At 39.2% G+C, this 19919-nt stretch overlaps 2 protein-coding genes and 1 pseudogene across 2 annotated transcripts in view; all 3 read right to left on the bottom strand.

Annotated features, from left to right (window-relative positions):
* TESK2 (testis associated actin remodelling kinase 2) overlaps nucleotides 1–19919 on the bottom strand; it is a 137255-nt gene that overhangs the window by 91497 nt on the left and 25839 nt on the right. The window lies entirely within an intron of this gene.
* On the bottom strand, nucleotides 323–13802 carry LOC113915625 (60S ribosomal protein L36-like). The gene is made up of 3 exons (XM_035727392.1): nucleotides 13793–13802; nucleotides 13544–13647; nucleotides 323–706 (listed from the first exon to the last, which is right to left on the bottom strand). Exons 1-3 carry the CDS (start codon nucleotides 13800–13802, stop codon nucleotides 323–325), a joined length of 498 nt encoding a protein of 165 aa, XP_035583285.1.
* Nucleotides 15461–18358, bottom strand: LOC113911396 (annotated as a pseudogene).

Below are 19919 nucleotides of genomic sequence, written 5' to 3' on the forward strand. Positions count from 1 at the left end.
CCCACCTAAAATAAAGAATAAAATCTTAAAAAATAATAATAATCTTTAAAATTTTTTCTTATATACTGGATCTAAAGTAGGTATAATATTCCATTCATCAATTACACAGCTAGGAATTCAAATCCTAGCTGTATCATTTACCTACTGGCAAGACACTAAATATTTTTGGACCTCAATTTCTTTCTTTTCTTTCTCTTCTTTCTCCTTTCCTCTCTCCCTCCCTTCCTTCATCTTTCTTTTCTTTCTTTCTTCTTTCTCCTTCCTTCCTTCTTTCTTCTTTTTCAAGTTCCAAAAAGCTCTATTAACCCTCTAGGGGAGGAGTTCAATCTTTCTTGGCTGCCACTTTCCTCACGGCTCCCAGGAGGTTGCTCAGCTCCCCTCTTTTCCTCTTGGCACTGATGTGTGTCCCCACCCTTTTCTTGATGAACTTGAGAGCATGCTTGTCCTTGGAGACCTTGAGAAACTCCATGCCACGATGCTTGTATGGGGTGAAGCCACGCACCTCTTGGATCATGTCCCACACAAACCTGGTGTGCTTGGGGAGGTACCCGCAGTGGCAGCTGTGCCTTGGCTTGTTCATGTTCTTAGTCACCTTGTGGCCCTTGCTGAGGCCCAAGTTCATAGGGTCGCTGAGCCATAGCTGCTGCTTCTTAATGGCTCCCACGGCAGAAGGAATTTCCTCATTTACAGAATGGAAGTATAACCACTTGTAAGATTGTTGTGGTAATTTAAAAAGATAATGTATACAAGTTCTTAACACAGTACTTAGCACAAAGAACTCAAAATCTTAACTGCATATGTAACAGAAATAATAATAACTAGTCCTGGGGTGCCTGGGTGGCTCAGTCGTTAAGCGTCTGCCTTCGGCTCGGGTCATGATCCCAGGGTCCTGGGACCGAGTCCCACATCGAGCTCCCTGCTCAGCGAGAAGCCTGCTTCTCCCTGTCCCACTCCCCCTGCTTGTGTTCCCTCTCTCACTGTGTCTCTCTGTCAAATAAATAAAATCTTTAAAAAATAATAATAATAACTAGCCCTTATATAGGCTATATTATGTGCTAGACATTATTCTAGTATTTTATACATACTAGCTCATTACATCCTCTCAACAACCCCCTAAGGTAGGGACTATCATTATCTCCATTTTGCAGATAAGGAAATGGAGGCACAGAAGTCAAATAACTTGCCCAAGGTCAGAAAGCTTGTAAGTGGTAGAGCCAAAATTCATATAGAGGCAGTTTAGCTCCAGAGTCTCTCTCTCTCTTAAGTTGCTTCTCAATGCATTCTTTTTTTTATACTGAAATATAATTGACATACAATGTTACATAAGTTTCAGGTATACAACATATTGATTAGCAAATTCTATACTTTCTTATAATAAATATGTTTTTTTTCTCATGTAACAAATATTTAGTGAGTACCCTCTACATGGCCGAATCTGTGCTAAGTACTAAAGACACAAAGATGAAAAACACAGGGAGGTTTGATCTAACAGAGAAAGGCAAACATATAAAACAAAATGCCATAAAATGTATCATTGCTCTGATAAAAGTCTGTACAGGGTATAGAGGAGACACAAAGGAGGGAACAATCATGCTATGAAAAACAATGATAATGATAAGAAAAGAAGGTATCTGAAATGAAAATGAATATGAAATCACATAGGGACATCTGGGTGGCTAGGTCGGTTAAGCGTTGGACTCTTGATTTCAGCTCAGGTCATGGTATCTGGGTTATGATATCGAGTTCCATGTCCGCTTGGCGCTCAGCATGGAGTCTGCTAAAGTTTCTCTCTACCTCCCCCTTTGCCCCTCCCCACCTAAAATAAATAAATAAAAATCTTTCTAAAAATTCTCTCTCGGGCGCCTGGGTGGCTCAGTCGTTAAGCGTCTGCCTTCGGCTCAGGTCATGATCCCAGGATCCTGGGATCGAGCCCCGCATCGGGCTCCCCACTTCGTGGGAAGCCTGCTTCTCCCTCTCCCACTCCCCCTGCTTGTGTTCCTGCTCTCGCTGTCTCTGTCAAATAAATAAATAAAATCTTTAAAAATAATAATAATAAAAATTCTCTCTCTCCCTTTGCCCCTCCCCCCATAGGCATGCACTCTCTCTCTCTCAAAAAAAAAAAAAAATACTGTAACTCATCTCACTAGGAGACTCACTTGCTAGCTTCGAAGAATCAAGCTGCCATATGAACCATATCAAGTGAAGCCCTCAATTCAACAGACTGCAATGATTTGAATGCTGCCATCAGTCACATAGCAGATCCTTCCCCACTTGAACCTCTGATAAGATGCCAGCCCCAGATGACACCTTTATATTTTTTTAAGTTTCCTTTTATTTATTTAAGTAATCTCTACATCCAACATGGGGCTTGAACTCACAACTCTTAGATCAAGAGCCAGCCAGGCACCCCGCCCAAGCTGACACCTTGAATGCAGCTTTGTAAGATCATGAAGCAGCAGACTAAGCTAAGTCATGCCTGGACTCCTGAACCACAGAAACAGATATAATAAATATGTGTTCTTTTAAACTACTGCATTCATGGTAATATTGCTATGCAGTAATAGGTAACTAATATGCTATGCTCCCCTCTCTGACAAATAAATAAATCTTTAAAAAAAAAATAGTAAGAGAGTTCAGCAAGGTTACAGGATACAAGACAAATGTGGTGTTATCCATATTGTGGAATATTACTGGGCCATAAAAAGGAATGAAGTGCTGATGTACACTATAACACGGATCAATGTTGAAAAGATTATGCTAAGTAAAAGAAATCAGTCATAAAGGCTACATATTGTATGATTCTATTTATATGAAATATCCAGAATAGGTAAATCCATAGACACAGAAAGTGCAATAGTGGTTGTCAGGAACTGGGGGACGGGAGAAATGGGGAGTGACTAATAATGAGTACAGGTTTTCTTTTTAGGATGATAAAAAAATTTTTTAAATTAGTGGTGATGGCTGCACAACCTTGTAAATATACTAAAAAACACTGAATTGTATATATTTGTAAAGATTTTATTTTTTTTAAGATTTTATTTATTTATTTGACAGAGGGAGACACAGCAAGAGAGGGAACACAAGCGGGGGAGGGGGGGGAGAAGCAGGCTTCCTGCTGAGCAGTGATTCCCAACGCAGGGTTCAATCCCAGGACCCTGGGATCATTACCCAAGCCAAAGGCAGACACCCAACAACTGAGCCACCCAGGCACCCCTAAGATTTTATTTATTTATTTGACAGAGAGAGAGAGACAGCCAGAGAGGGAACACAAGCAGGGGGAGTGGGAGAGGGAGAAGCAGGCTTCCCGCCGAGCAGGGAGCCCAATGCAGGGCTCGATCCCAGGACCCTGGGATCATGACCTGAGCAGAAGGAAGATGCTTAACGACTGAGCCACCCAGGCGCCCCCCAAAAGCTATTTTTAAAAGGAGAATTTTATAGTATGTGAATTATTTCTCAGTAAAGCTATTGTTAAAAAGAAAAAAAGCGACACTGCTACTTTGTCCTGGAATGGGATTCCAGGTTTTAGTTTTCAGAATACATGCTAAAATACAGAGTTATATCATGGGGTAATAAAAGGTGAGTTATCTCAAGACACTGGAACAATAATCATCCTAGAAAGTCTCCTTCTGGGGCACCTGGGTAGCTCAGTCCATTAAGAGGCTGCCTTCGGTTCAGGTCATGATTCCAGGGTCCTGGGATCGAGCTCCACGCCAGGCTCCCTGCTCAGAGGGAGTCTGCTTCTCCCTCTGCGCCTCCCCTGCCCCTTCTCTCTCTCTGAAATACATAAATAAAATCTTTAAAAAAGGAAAAAAAGTCTCCTCCCAATCATATTCCCAAACAAAACAAGGACAGTATAAAAAGAACATAAGAACCTTCTACTGTATCTCAACAGAAGCACTTCTTTTTTTTTTAAGATTTTATTTATTTATTTGAGAGAGAGAGAATGAGAGATAAAGAGTACAAGAGGGAAGAAAGTCAGAGGGAGAAGCAGACTCTCTGCTGATGTGGGACTCGATCCCGGGACTCCAGGATCATGTCCTGAGCTGAAGGCAGTCGCTTAACCAACTGAGCCACCCAGGCGCCCGACAGAAGCACTTCTTAGTTGGAAACATTAAACAGGTTGTCAATCACTGCTACAATGGAGCTGGACATATTTTCCACTTACCAGAGGATGAGAGACTGAGACCACCGTCCATTTGGTTTTACATTTTTCTCACTTACTTTACAAATGTACACACAAACACTAATGTCATCTCCACTTACACATGCTTCGGTCCTTCCCTAAATAGAGTTCAGTAAAATCCAAAATATTCTAAGTCACTTTCCTAAAAACAATGAAATTACCCTAATCTCTATTTCATGGGTTTTTTTAAATGTGAAAAAGTAAAGCTTAATAATCAAAGGTAAATATTTGAAGCTCACAAATGATTATAAATGCAAACCCAACCTATTCTGTTTCTAAAAGTATATTTTCACTGAATTCAGTAACAGAGGTTATAAAATGTTTTCCTCTTCTCTAATACTTTTAGGCCAGGGATTTATAACCTCAGCACTCCTGACATTTAAAACCAGATAATTCTTTATTGCAGAGTACTGTCCTGTGCATTACAGAATATTTTGTGACATCCCTGGGCCCTACCCACTAGATACCATTAGCACCCCCTGCCTAACTGTGACAACCAAAAATAACACTGTCAAATATCACTTTAGGGGTAAAACTGCCCCCAGTTGAGAACCACTGCCTTAGTCCATCTGCCTTAATTATTTCCTAACAGCAAATTAGCTAAATCATTAGCCTTAAAAACATATTTCTGTGAAATATAGAAGCTGATACACTAAAAGAGAAGACTTCTTTGTTTTTTTGGGTTTGAATAAATCCATTTCTGGAATTATTATAAAACCAATCTTTTGGGGCGCCTGGGTGGTTCAGTCATTAAGCATCTGCCTTCGGCTCAGGTCATGATCCCAGGGTCCTGGGATCGAGCCCCATATCGGGCTCCCTGCTCTGCGGGAAACCTGCTTCTCCCTCTCCTGCTCCCCCTGCTTGTGTTCCCTCTCTCACTGTGTCTCTCTCTGTCAAATAAATAAATAAAATCTTTAAAAATAAATAAAATAAAACCAATCTTTTATGTGCATTTTTAAAGTATTTATATATATTCTCAAACATATAGTACGAGAAAGAAAAAAAAAACTAAGCTTCACTTCTAATGAATTTAGATTTTCTTCTACACACCTTTCCCAGAATACAGAAAGTAGCAGCTTCTCTCTCTTTTTTCTCCTTATAATCAGTAATTATATAGATATTGAAAGGGAGCTTTATGTTCAAAACCTTCTAATTCTATCATGGTAATCTGTAGAACATTGACCATTATTTATAACCTAAAATACATGTTACCCAATAACAGTTTAACTTTTTTTGAGGTCCTAAGAGATTTACAATTCATAAAGACAGCCCAAGTTTAACCAATGAAATAATCAGGTTGGTTAATTTAAGAAATGTGCTATACCTCTGACAGTCACAATCTAAAGGAGCCCAAGTTCCTTCCAAACCAACTGCTCAAACAGTTATTTTTACAGCTATACAACTAAATAAGATTGCTTAAGACAAGAAAATTTTTAAAAATAATTCTTAGTAAAGAAAACAACAAACTATTCTAATTGTAATTCATGGGGCTACTGACCCACACAGTAAAGACCACATAAAGACCATGAGGACTTTGCTAGTCATGGTTTTTTTCATCCTTCATGAAATATAACCCAATGGTCTTTGTTACTTACCTAAAGCCAGACTTCAGAACTAAATGAATAACAGTATCAACTGAACAGATAACGTAACTAAGATCTATTTTTAAGGATGAATGACCAGAAGGTCGTAAATTCTAAAACTGAATTATTTTAAAGGAATACAAGCCACATAAATCCACATTCCTCAATGTGAAGTCATTCATCAATCAGTCTTTCTTTTGCTATCTAAGGCAACTTAAAGTCCTTAAGTTACCTGTATAATGTGTATCTCCCACACCAGAAGTCAAATATTTCCTTTTATTGCTAGTGATACACTTTTTATTCAACCTGACCTTTAAAACTCTGTAGTCATGTGTACTTTGGAATCAAAGATAAAAACTAACCATATCCTAGCTGCACTATAGTTATCAGACCAGTGGTTGGCAAATTTTTTCTATAAAGGGTCAGATAGTAAATATCTTAGGCCATATGGTCTCTGTTATAACTATTCAACTCTGTCATTGTAGCACAAAGGCAACCATAAAACATACATTGACAAATGGGTATGGATGTATTACAATAAAACTTTATTTAAAAAAAAGTGGCAGGCTATAGTTTATTTTTTTTTAAAGATTTTATTTATTTATTCATGAGAGACAGAGGGAGAGAGAGAGAGAGAGAGAAGCAGAGGGAGAAGCAGGCTCCCAAGGAGCAGGGAGCCCGAAGCGGGACTCGATCCCAGGACCCCGGGATCATGACTTGAGCCAAAGGAAGACGCTTTACCATCTGAGCCACCCAGGCACCCTTCAGGCTATAGTTTATTAAACCCTGTATCAGACTATTACATGTGGGAATAAATAAATAGACCTGTTTCTCTCTTTCCCAATGATAGTGATCTCACCATAAAATTAACTAATTACTTTCTAAAATACCACAAAATAAAATTAGCTTTCTCCCATTTCATAGTAGGCATTTGTAGTGGGATAATGCTAGATCTTATTGCCTTAAGTGAGGAATAAAAGCCAACTATGAAGATCAAGTTCAGGTTTGAGATTTGTACTATACACATCATACAGAAAATGTGGGCCGTGAAATTAAAGTAAAGCCTTTAGGTTCAACATATCTAGAACCTATAGGACTCCAGGAGAGCAAATGTGAGACCACTGTATTAAGCACATTCACAACCTAGAACACAAGAACTCCAAGAAAAATCATCTCCCACTGAAAACAGACTTTCAATAAAGAATAATAAATCACAGGGGGCGCCTGGGTGGCTCAGTCGTTAAGTATCTGCCTTCGGTTCAGGTCATGGTCCCAGGGTCCTGGGATCGAGCCCCACATCAGGCTCCCTGCTCCGCAGGAGGTCTGCTTCTCCCTCTCTCACTCCCCCTGCTTGTGTTCCTGCTCTTGCTATCTCTCTCTCTCTGCCAAATAAATAAATAAATAAAATCTTTGAAAAAAAGAAGAAGAATAAATCACAGGAGAAATGAAAATCCATGAAAAAGAACCAGCAGACCAAATAGTGTAGAATCCACATTCTAAGAACTGCAACTAATCTGAAAGGGACTTAAACAAACAAAAAACATTAAATGGTCAAAATTTACTCATCTCTATGACAGTATATTAAAAAATCTATAAGAAATAATAATTTTCTAGTAAAATATAAATTACCAAAATTGAAACAGAAGAAACAAAATTCTAAATAGACCAATTACCTCAGAAGAAAAGGAAAAGTGTCAAAGTATCTGACCAAGCACTTCACCGGGGAATTCTATCAAACATTTAAGGAATAATTCCAATACCATTTCAACTGTTCCAAAGCACAAGGGAAAAAAAACTTCCAAATAATTTTTTTGAGGCAAGAATAACATTGCTATCAAAACCTAACAAAAGCATGAAAGAGAAAACCACAGTCCATTCTCACAAATATCAAGGCAAAAATACCCCAGCAAAAAAAGCTGGCAGCACGTGAAAGAATAATATATCAGGAACGCAAGGATAGCTCACTATTTTCTTTTTTAAGATTTTATTCATTTATTTGACAGAGAGAGGCACAACGAGAGAGGGAACACTAAGCAGGGGGAGTGAGAGAGGGAGAAGCAGGTTTCCCGTGGAGCAGAGAGCCCGATGCGGAGCTCGATCCCAGGACCCTGGGATCATGACCTGAGCCAAAGGCAGACGCTTAATGACTGAGCCACCCAGGGACCCCAAGGATAGCTCACTATTAAAACACCTACTAATATAACTCACTTTACTAAAAGATCAAAAGAGAAAAATACTTTTATTACCATATGTATGAGAGTTCTCCAGAAAAAGAGAACCAATAGGATATATAAAGAGAGAAAGAGATTTAATATAAGGAACTGGCTCACATGATAATGGAGGCTGAGAAGTCCCAAGATCTGCGGTCAGCAAGCTGAAGACCAGGAGAGACAATGGTGTAGTTCCAGTCCAAGTCAGAAGGCCTGAGATCCAGGACAGCTAATGGTGTAAGTTCCAGTCCAAAAGCTGGCAGCCTCAAGGCTCAAGAAAATTTTGGTTCCAGTCCAAAAGCAGAAAAAGAACCATGTCGCAACTCAAGCAGTCAGGCAAGAAGGAGTTCCCTCTTAATCATAGGAGAGCCAGCCTTTTTATTCTATTCAGACCTTTAAATGCTTGGATGAGGGCCACCCACATTAGGGAGGGCAATCTGTTTTACTCACGTCTACTAATTCAAATGTTAATCTCACCCAAAAACACCCTCACAGACGTATCTAGAATAATGTTTGACCAAATATCTGGATACTTGGTGGCCCAGCAAGTTGACATATAAAATTAACCATCATATCATAGATTCTGAAAAGACATTTGGTAAAATTCAACATCCGTTCCTCATAAAATAACTCAAGAAAATAGAAAATTTGGGGGTGCCTGGGTAGCTCAGTTGGTTAAGTGTCTGCCTTCAGTTCAGGTCATGATCTCAGGTTCCTAGAATGGAGCCCCATATTGGGCTCTCTGCTCAGTGGGGAGTCTGCTTCTCCTTCTTTGCACTCCCTCTGTGCTATCCCTCTGGGCTCTCCTTCTCTCTCTCTCTCTCTCTCAACTAAATAAACAAAATCTTAAAAAAAATAGAAAATTTGTGTTTTTTTAAGATTTTATTTATTTGAGAGAGAGTGTGAGAGAGAGCATGAGAGGGGAGAGGGTCAGAGGGAGAAGCACACTCCCCACTGAGCTGGGAGCCCGATGTGGGACTCGATCCTGGGACTCTGGGATCATGACCTGAGCCGAAGGCAGTTGCTTAACCAACTGAGCCACCCAGGCACCCCTTTTAGTTAAGATTTTAAAGATCCATTAGAAAGAAGATATTTATTTAAGCCTCCAAATCATATTAATTAGGAAACATTACAAGCATTCCCATTAAAGTCAGGAACGAGACAAAGATGACAAATATCACTATTACTTAATATTTTAGTAAGCATTAGTCATTGCAGTTGGTTGAGAAAAAGATGAGGTATAAAAATAAGAAATAAATAAATGTACCATCATTCACAGCTGATAAGATTATATGCCTGGAAAACCAAAACAAATCACCTGAAAATCTAACACAAACATTAAAAAAATTCAGTATGTTAGCTGCATCAAAAATCAATATGCAAGGGGCGCCTGGGTGGCTCAGTCAGTTAAGCATCTGCCTTTGGCTCGGGTCATGATCCCAGAGTCCTGGGATCAAGCCCCACGTCGGGCTCCCTGCTCAGGGCAGGGGAGCCTGATTCTCCCTCTCCCCCTACCCCTGCTTTCTCTCTCACTCTCTCTCGTGCATGCACTCTCTCTCTCTCTCTCTCTCTCTCCCTGATAAATAAAATCTCTACCAAAAAAATCAATATGCAAAACTTAGTAGTCCTCATATGCAAACAACGAACAGAAGATACAATGGAAGGAGAGTTGCAATTTATACAATAGAAAAGAGAAAAACCTAAGAATAAACATCGCAGGAAATGTGCAAGATACATATATTTTTAAAAATTTTTAATGTCTACCAAGGAACACAAAATACTTGAACACATCATGAAGGTATGCCGTGTACTTACATAAAAAGATTCAATACCATAAAGATATTAAATCCCTAAATCTATAAAATCACTCTAATCTCAAGAAAAATGATAATAGTATGCTTTTGGAAACAGGCAAACTGATTCTAAAACTCACATAAAAGATAAGAAACACCACAACAATTCTTAAAAGAAAGAATAATGATGAAGAACTAAACTAACTAGATACTAAAATAAAGCTGCAATAACTAAATTATTGTAACAGTGTGTACTGGTACATGAATAGACAAATCAAGGTAACAGATTAAAGCTTAGAAACAGACCAAAATACTTGGGAAAATTCAGTATAAAGAGGACATTTCCAATTAATGAGAAAAATATTAAATATATAATAAATGTTGCTGGTACAACTGAATGATGAATTCCAAATGGATCAAATATTTAAATATAGGTAGTAAAATCATAAAAGTGATTAGAAAAGAATAACTTCATTTACAATATAGAAGTACAGAGAATTTCTGAATAATAAAAGATAAAAATGAAAAGATTAAGACAGTTAAAAACAAAATGACTATTTCTACATTGTAAAAATTAAACAAGCTAATTTAAAAAACACTGTAAGCTTGGAAAATATAATTCACAGCACTGATATAAAGGAGTCCTACAGGGCACCTGGGTGGCTGAGTTGGTTAAGTGTCTGCCTTCAGCTCAGGTCATGATCCCAGGGTCCTGAGATCTAGTACCACATGGGGGCTCCCTGCTGAGCAAGGAGCCTGCTTCTACCTCTCCTTCTGCCCCTCCCCCTGCTCCCACTCACTCTCTATCTCAAATAAATTAAATAAATAATCTTTTAAAAAAATAAAAAATAATAATAAAGGAGTCCAACAAATCAGTAAGATCCAAGGAGGATAACTTTGTAGAAAAATGGGTAGTATGTTACAATTCTAGGCACTAAGGCTATAGCAGTGCATAGAGATAAAAAGAGATGAAAAACCCCGTCCTCAGGACACCTGGCTGGCTCAGTCAGCAGAGCATGCGTCTCTTGATCTCAGGGTTCTGAGTTTAAGCCTCACACTGGGTGTTGAACCTACTAAAAAAAAAAAAAAATCCCTGCCCTCAAAGAACGTACACTCTAGTGGTCTTCTACCTTGGAGTAGGTAAGTAAATAAACAATATATAATTGGTATGTAAACACACACACACACACACACACACTGGCCTACACAAACATACACATACAGACACACATATATTCGCTTATCCATGCACAGAATACCTCTGGAAGGATATATAAGAAAGCGTAAATATTGGTTGCCTCCAGGGAGGAAAGCTCGGGGGCAGTCCAAGGTAAGTGATTTTTCACTGAATAATCTTTTTTTTTTTTTTTTTTAAGTAATCCCTACACCCAATGTGGGGCTTGAACTCACGACCCCAAGAACAAGAGTTACATCCTCCACTGACTAAGCCAGCCAGGCACACCACTGAATAATCTTTTATTCCGTTTGAGTTTGTACTGTCTGATTTTAAAAACAATTTCAATTAAAATTAAATAAAATTAGATGTTCAAAGAAAAACAATAAGATATTGAAAACAAAAAAGGAGCACATTTAAGAAAAACAAAAGTCTAGAAAAGAAAATACACCAATTGAGGGGCGCCTGGGCGGCTTAGTCACTAAGCGTCTGCCTTCAGCTCAGGTCATGATCCCAGGGTCCTGGGATCGAGCCCCTCATCGGGCTCCCCACAGAGTGCTTCTCCTTTTCCCACTCCCCCTGCTTGTGTTCCCTCTCTCATTGTGTCTCTCTTTGTCAAATAAATAAAATCTTTAAAAAAAAAAGAAAATACACCAATTGAAATAAAAAATCTCAATGAATGTTTCAACATCAGAGTAGAACCCAAATGAAAAGGGGTAAATAAGTGGAAAATCACCAACTCCCTCTCCCAAAAAACAGCAGAAAAGACAAGGAAATAAAAAATATGAAAGCGAAATTAAGAGACATGAACAACATTATGAGACAATCCAATATGCATATAATGGAAACTTGAGAGACCAAAGAACAATTTTAAAAGATAATGCCCAATAATTTTCCAGAATTGAAGACAAATAAGAATTCTTAAACTGAAAAAGTATACCACATCCTGAGAATAAATATAAATAAATCCACTCAAAGACCAGCAGAGTGAAAGTACAGAAAAAATAATAATAATCCTAATACCAGAAAAGACTGATTAACTAAAGAAGAGTAACAAATAAATAAATAAATAAAAATAGAGTAACAACCAGACTAAGATTACTTTATTAGCAACAATATAAGTCAGTAAGAAAAAAAGGAAGACTATTTTCAAAGGGCTGAGGAAAGTAACTACTGTCTTAAATTCTACACTCATTAAATTACCATTTAAGAGTTTATTCAACAGAGGCGCCTGGGTGCCTCAGTCGTTAAGCATCTGCCTTCAGCTCAGGTCATGATCCCAGGGTGCTGGGATCGAGCCCCACATCGGGCTCCTTGCTCGGCAGGAGGCCTGCTTCTCCCTCTCCCCGCTTGTGTTCCCTCTCTCACTGTGTCTCTCTCTGTCAAATAAATAAAATCTTTAAAAAAAAAAGTTTATTCAATATAAACATAGAAGTAATCACAATAAATATAAATAGATTACAATCTCTAGCTCTTTGTGGGCACATTTAATTTTGGATCCAAAAATTTTAAATATAAAACTGTTTCAGGGGCACCTGGGTGGCTCAGTCGGTTAAGCGTCTGCCTTCGGCTCGTGTCATGATCCCAGAGTCCTGGGATCGAGTCCCACATTGGGTTCCCTGATCAGCAGGGAGTCTGGTACTCCCTCTGCCCCTCATCCTGCTTGTGTTCTCTCTCTCAAATAAATAAATAAAATCTTAAAAAAAAAAAACTGTTTCAGAGGCAGTTGGTTAGGCCACCAACTCTTGGTTTCAGCTCAGGTAGTGATCTCAGGGTTGTAAGATCTAGCCCCAAGTTGGGCTCTGTGCTCAGCATGGAGTCTGCTTAGGACTGTCTCTCCCTCTCCTTCTGCCCCTCCTCTCCCCCCACCCCCTGCTTACACTCTCTCTAAAATAAATCTTAAAAAAAAAAAACTGCTTCATAGGATATGAAGTGGCACCTGGCTAGCTCAGTCAGTAAAGCATTCAACTCTTGATCTTGGGGTCATGAGTTCAAGGCCCACGGTGGACTCAGAGCTTACTTGAAAAAATTAAAATTTAAAAAAGAAAAAGAAAAAAGGGGGTGCCTGGCTGGCTCAGTTGGTAGAGCATGTGACTATTTCAGCTCAGGTCACAATCTCAGGGTCATGAGATCAAGCCCCATGTGGGGCTCCACACTCAGCAGGGAGTCTGCTTGAGATTCTTTCTCCCTCTCCCTCTGCCCCTCCCCCCACTCACATGGGCTCTCTCTTTCTCAAATAAATAAATAAATAAATAAATAAATCTTTTTTAAAAAAGAAAGAAAAGGGGCGCTTGGGTGGCTCAGTCGGTTAAGCAGCTGCCTTCGGCTCAGGTCACCGAGCCCCGCATCGGGCTCCCTGCTCAGCAAAGCACCTGCTTTTCCCTTTCCCTCTGCCTGCCGCTCTGCCTACTTGTGCTCTATCTCTCTGTCAAATAAATAAAAAATATCTTAAAAAAAAAAAGAAAGAAAAAATGAGCAGCTTAAAAAAAAAAAAAGAGATGAGGCAGCAGCTCGGGCAGCGGGAGGAGCGGTAGCGGCCAGGCAGCCCAGCTTCGTGAAGGGTCTCGGCGCGCCACGGCCCGCAGGCACCCGGCACGCACCCGCCCGGTCGCCACGATGCCCAAGAGGAAGGTCAGCTCCGCCGAGGGGGCGTCGAAGGAGGAGCCCAAGAGGAGGTCGGCGAGGTTGTCAGCTAAACCTGCTCCTGCAAAAGTGGAAATGAAGCCAAAAAAGGCGGCAGGAAAGATTCTTCCAACATGTAAATGAAAATGATAAACTCAAAATTGATCCTTTTAGCTACTCATTACATGATATCAAGGGATTAGCTGTAGCAGGATAGTCAACCTGACCGTTCAACATGGTGCTGTTTTCAGGATAAATCTTCAGACAAAAAAGTGCAAACAAAGGGGAAAAGGGGAGCAAAGGGAAAACAGGATGAAGTGGCTAACCAAGAAACGAAAGAAGACTTACCTGCAGAAAACGGAGAAACTAAAAATGAGAGTCCAGCCTCCGATGAAGCAGGAGAGAAAGAAGCCAAGTCTGATTAATACCATAAACCATGTCTTATCAGTGGTCCCTGTCGCCCTTCTTGTACAATCCAGAGGAATATTTTTATCAACTATTTTGTAAATGCAAGTTTTTTAGTAGCTCTAGAAACATTTTTAAGAAGGAGGGAATCCCACCTCATCCCATTTTTTAAGTGTACATGCTTTTTTTTAAGAGGTGAAATCATTTGCTGGTTGTTTATTTTTTGGTGCAACCAGGAAATAGTGGGATATTGAATGTGGGAGGCTTTGATTGTCTTGGGTGTCAGCTCAACATTCCATAGCTGGGGTAGTTTTTATATCCTATAATACCAAGCATACTAAATGGCAATTTGGAGTCGGTCGTGCATTTACTATGTCTTGAATATTTTAAACTACTTCTATTCCCATGTTGTTTTTGGTAGAATTGTTTCCTAAAGAAAACCACTCCTAGATCTTGGCTCTCCCGGCCAGAATTCTTGTGCACTCTGTAACATCTTGGTTGTGGCAGTCCAGTTTTCCTAGTAACTCTGTTAATGTGCTGTGCGAGATTGAGAATTTGAATATGTAGTATATATGATATTACACTGTGAATTAATGGGACTTAACAATGTAACAGTGTATCAGCATTTGAAGATCTTGGTACTTGATATACTGTTAAGGAAAATTTGCCTCCAAATTTTAAGCTGGAAGGTCACTGGAATAACTTTTAGAAAAGAATCACAACTACATGGTTTTTTTTAGATTTTCAATACGTATGTTAAGAATTGTGTACAAATTGAAACGTCTGTACTGATCCTCAAAACAACCAATAAAAAATTAAGAATTTTGTGAAGCACACACACACACAAAAAAAAACAGAGATGAGAGACATGTAGGTGGCTCCGTCAGTTAAGCATCTGCCTTTGGCTCAGGTCATGATCCCAGGGTTCTGGGATGGAACCCCACATCAGGCTCCCTGCTCAACAGGCTAGTCTGCTTCTCCCTCTCCCTCTGCCTACCTGTGCTCTCCCTCTGTCAAATAAATAAATAAAATCTTAAAAAAAAACAAAAACAGAAAACAGCAACAAAATATGGTAGATAATAATCCAACTGCATCAATAATCACCTTAAATATCATTGGTCTAAATACACGAATTAAAAAAAACACTTCATCCAACAACAGCAAGTTACACATTCTTCTCAAGTCATATGGAACAGTCACCAAGGTAGACCACATTCTTGTCCATAAAACATATCTTTTTTTTTTTGGAGGGACTTGTTTTTACTGATACTTATTTTTTTAAACAAGTCTGCTATATGGTAATGCAGTATTTTATTTATTCTGTTCGTTAATAATACTCAAGAACTTTTATAATATTAACAGAACTTAATCTAAAAGAATCAACTTACTTTGTTTACATTTCACTATTGGGTACGAGAGTCAAAATAATTATGATCAAAATTATTACATAAAAAATTATAGTAAATGCTCAGTGTTAGTCTACATACAATTTAGTTTTTGGCATAAAGTTATTTAGTTGCCAGGAAGAACATTTGGTTTACTTCACTAATAGGAATATCTCTTAATACTGGGATGGCCTCTTCTTGGTATTTCTTCTGCTGTTGATTTTTAGCATAGTTATCTGTGATTGTATGAATGGAGTTGAGTGGAGAGATACTTATCATGTTTATTCCAAATAAGAGTACCTAACCAATTACTATAATAATGAGGAAGTAGACGGGCAATGCAACTGCCCAGTATTTTTGAGGCCAATAGGTTAATCCTAAGGAGTTTAGCCAAGATTCAGGAATAAATGCCCACACAAGATACAGGACGAAGGCAAACTGGGAGCTCAAGGAAAGAACAAAGCCATAAATCGCTCTTTCTGGCAATTGCAACGGTGAATTTTCCACCATTTTCCCTGTGGCTTGAGACAATCTTGGGTCCTTGAAACGCCCACTCAGGCCCCTCCCGACAGCTCGGCCACTTCAGCGCCGAGTCCCCCGCGCAAGCGCCTTCCGGAAAGCCTCCGCGGGGTCGAGAGAAGTAAAGAACCAAAGGAAAGGCCACGTCACTACGCACCCGCTCCCCCAAGCCTGCCAATCCCGCGCAGGCGCACCGCGAGCCTTGCTGGCCGGGAGTGCAGGAGCGCGGGGGTGGCCTGATCGCTCTCAGCCCTAAAACATATCTTCACAAATTTAAAAAAACAGAAACTCAGTATCTGCTCTCAGAGACCTCAGTTACAGAAAGACAGCTGGAAAATTCCAAAATACTTGAATATTAAAGAACACAATTCTAAAATAAAGCACAAGTTAGGGGCGCCTGGGTGGCTCAGTCGTTAAGTGTCTGCCTTCAGCTCAGGTCATGATCCCAGGATCCTGGGATCAAGCCCCAAATCCGGCTCGCTGCTCCGGGGGAAGCCTGCTTCTCCCTCTCCCACTCCCCCTGCTGTGTTCCTTCTCTCACTGTGTCCCTCTCTATCAAATAAATAAATAAAATATTCAAAAACAAAAAAACTTGTATACATCAGGGCACCTGGGTGGCTCAGTTGGTTAAGTGCTTGCCTTCAGCTCAGGTCATGATCCCAGGGTCCTGGGATGGAGTCCCACATCGGGCTCCCTGCTCAGCGGGGAGTCTGCTTATCCCTCTGCTTGTGCTCACGCTCTCCTTCTCCCTCTCTCTCACAAAAATAAAATCTTTAAAAATAATAATAAAATAAAATAAAACTTGTACACATCAAAGGACACTATCAAGAGAGTTAAAAAGAGAGCCTATAGGAGAAATATTTTCACATCATATACATACATACAAATAGAACCCAATTCAAATATGGGCAAAGGAGGGGCGCCTGGGTGGGTCAGTTAAGAGTCTGCCTTTGGCTCAGGTCATGATCCCAGGGTCCTGGGATGGAACCCCACTTCAGGCTCCCTGCTCATCGGGGAGTCTGCTTCTCCCTCTGCCCTCAACCCGTTCATGCTCTCTCTCTCTCAAATAAATAAAATCTTTTTTTTTTTAATGGGCAAAGGAATGGCCAGTAGACACATGAAAAAATGCTCAACATCATTCAACATCAGGGAAATGCAAATCAAAATCACAATGAGATATCACCTCACACCTATCAGAATGGCTAAAATCAAAACACAAGACACAAGTGTTGGGGAGGATGTGAAGAAAAAGGAACCCTCCCTCATGCACTGCTGGTGGGAATGCAAACTGGTACAGCCACTGTGGAAAACAGTATGGAGATTCCTCAAAAAATTAAAAACAGAATTACCACATATGGTAATTCTGCTACTGGGTATTTACCCAAATACTAAAACACTAATTCAAAAAGATATATGCTTGTTCTCTATACATTTATTGAAGCATTGTTTTATGTTTATTAAAGCATTATTTACAATAGCCAAAATATGGAAGCAACCCAAGTGTCCATTATTAGATGAACACATAAAGATGTGGTATATATCTACAACAGAATATTATTCAGCCATTAAAAAGAATGAAATCTTGCCATTTGCAACAACATGGATGGATCTAGAGGGTATAATGTGCTAAATGAAATAAGTTAAAGACAACTACCATATGATTTCACTCATATGTGGAATTTAAGAAACAAACGAACAAAGAAAAAAAAGAGACAAGCCAGAAAACAGACTATTAACAAACTGATAGTTACCAGAGGGGAGGTCAGCTGGGGGATGGATGAAATAGGTAAAGGGGATGAAGAGTACATTTATCATGATGAGCACTGAGTAATGTACAGAATTGTTGAATCACTATGGTATACCTGAAACTAATGTAACACTGTATGTTAACTATAGTGGAATTAAACTTTTTAAAAAATGGGCAAAGGATTTGAACGGACATTTCTCCAAAAAAGATACATAAAAGGCCAATAAGCACAAGAAAAGATGCTGAACATCATTATTCACTAGAGAAATGCAAATCAAAGCCACAATGAGATATCATTTCACACCCACTAGGTTTGCTACATTTAAAAAATGAAAAACATCAAGTGTTGATGAGAATATAGAGAAACTGGGACTCTTATGCATTGCTGGTGGAGATGTAAAATGGTATAGCTGCTGTGGAAAATAGTATAGTGGTTCCTTTGAAAGTTAAACATAAACTAAATGAAATAAGGCAGTTATAAAAAGACAAATACTGCATGATTTTGCTTATAGAAGATATCTAGAATAGTCAAACTCACAGAAATAGGAAGTAGAATGGTTGCTGACAGGAGCTGGGGGACAAAAGAAGGGAAGAGTTGTTTAATGCGTATAGAGTTTCAATTTTGCAAGATGAAAAAGTTCTGGAGATTGGTTGCACAACAATATGAATATACTTTTTTTTTAAAGATTTTATTTATTTGAGAGAGAGAGAATGAGAGCGAGCGAGCGAGCACGAGAGGGAAGAGGGTCAGAGGGAGAAGCAGACTCCCCGCCGAGCAGGGAGCCCGATGTGGGACTCGATCCCGGGACTCCAGGATCATGACCTGAGCCGAAGGCAGTCGCTTAACCAACTGAGCCACCCAGGCACCCAACAATGTGAATATACTTAAGACTACTTAACTGTATACTTAAAAATGGTTGATAGTAAATTTTATGTTATATGTATTTGACCACAATTTTTAAAAAGTTAAACACAGAACTGCTATATGACCCAGGAATTCCACTAACAGTTAAATACCCAAAATAACTGAGAGCAGGAACTCAGATACTTATACACTAATGTTCATAGCAGCATTATTCACAATAACTGAAAGGCAGAAACAACCCAAATGTCCATCAACAGATGAATGGATAAACAAAATGTGGTAGATACACACAATGTGATATTATTCAGCCATAAAAACGAAGGAAATTCTGATGTATGCTACAATGTGGATGAAACTTGAAGACATTACACTAAGTGAAATAAGTCGGACACAGGACAAATATTGTATGATTCCATTAATATGAGGTGCCTACAAAAGGCAAATTCATAGAGAAAGAAAACAGAACAGTTAACAGGGACTAGGGCAGGGGGAAATGGAGAGTTATGATTTAATGAGGTACAAAATTTCTGTTTGGGATGACGAAAAAGTTTTGGAAAGAGATAATGGTGACAGTTGCACAAAACATCACAAATATACTTAATGCTACTGACCTGTATACTTAATATGGTTAAAACGGTAAATTTATGTTATGCATATTTTACCACAATAAAAAAAATTAAAAAGAGAGAGAAAATAGAAGGAAAGATATAAGAAATGGTGAGTGGAGGCAATGCTATGGAGGTGTCTTTGGTCCAAAAAGAGAACATGAGGGAGGGATACCAGGGTGGCTCAGCTGGTTAAGCCTCCAACTCTTGATTTTGGCTCAGGTCCTGACCTCAGGGTCATGAGATTGAGCCCCGCATTAGTCTCCACACTGGGCACGCAACCTGCTTAAGATTCTCTCTTTCCCTCTCTCTCTGCCCCTCCCCACACGCTCTTTCTTTCTTAAAAAAAAAAAAAAAGAGAGAGAGAGAGAGAGAGAGAAAATATGAGGAAGTATAGCTATAGGGGATGTTAGGGTCAAAATTATGTTTTTTCCCCCCTTTAAAGATTTTTTTTAAGGTGAGAAAAATAATAGAAGGTTTAGATGTTGATGGGAATCATTTAATAGAAAGTGAAATATGATGTAGGAAAGACAGGGGAGATTTTCTTAGGTAATGTCTTTGAGTAGGCAACTAGAAAAAGAATATAGAATACAAATGGAAATACAGCTTAGATTGGAACATGGGTAGTTTATCCATAGTCACAAGTGTAAAGGCTGAGTAAGTGGGTGAAGATATGGGTTAGTAGCTATTTGTGGTGACTAGAGGCTATGGAAGTTCTCCAGCTTGCTTCAGTTTTCTCAGTGAATGAGGAAGCTCATCACTGAGAAGAAATACTGAACGTTGGATGAAAGAAAAAGTATGAATAATGTTCTGGGAGAATAAATGAAC

Source organism: Zalophus californianus, chromosome 4 (assembly GCF_009762305.2).
Source record: "Zalophus californianus isolate mZalCal1 chromosome 4, mZalCal1.pri.v2, whole genome shotgun sequence".
NCBI classification, from domain to species: domain Eukaryota; kingdom Metazoa; phylum Chordata; class Mammalia; order Carnivora; family Otariidae; genus Zalophus; species Zalophus californianus.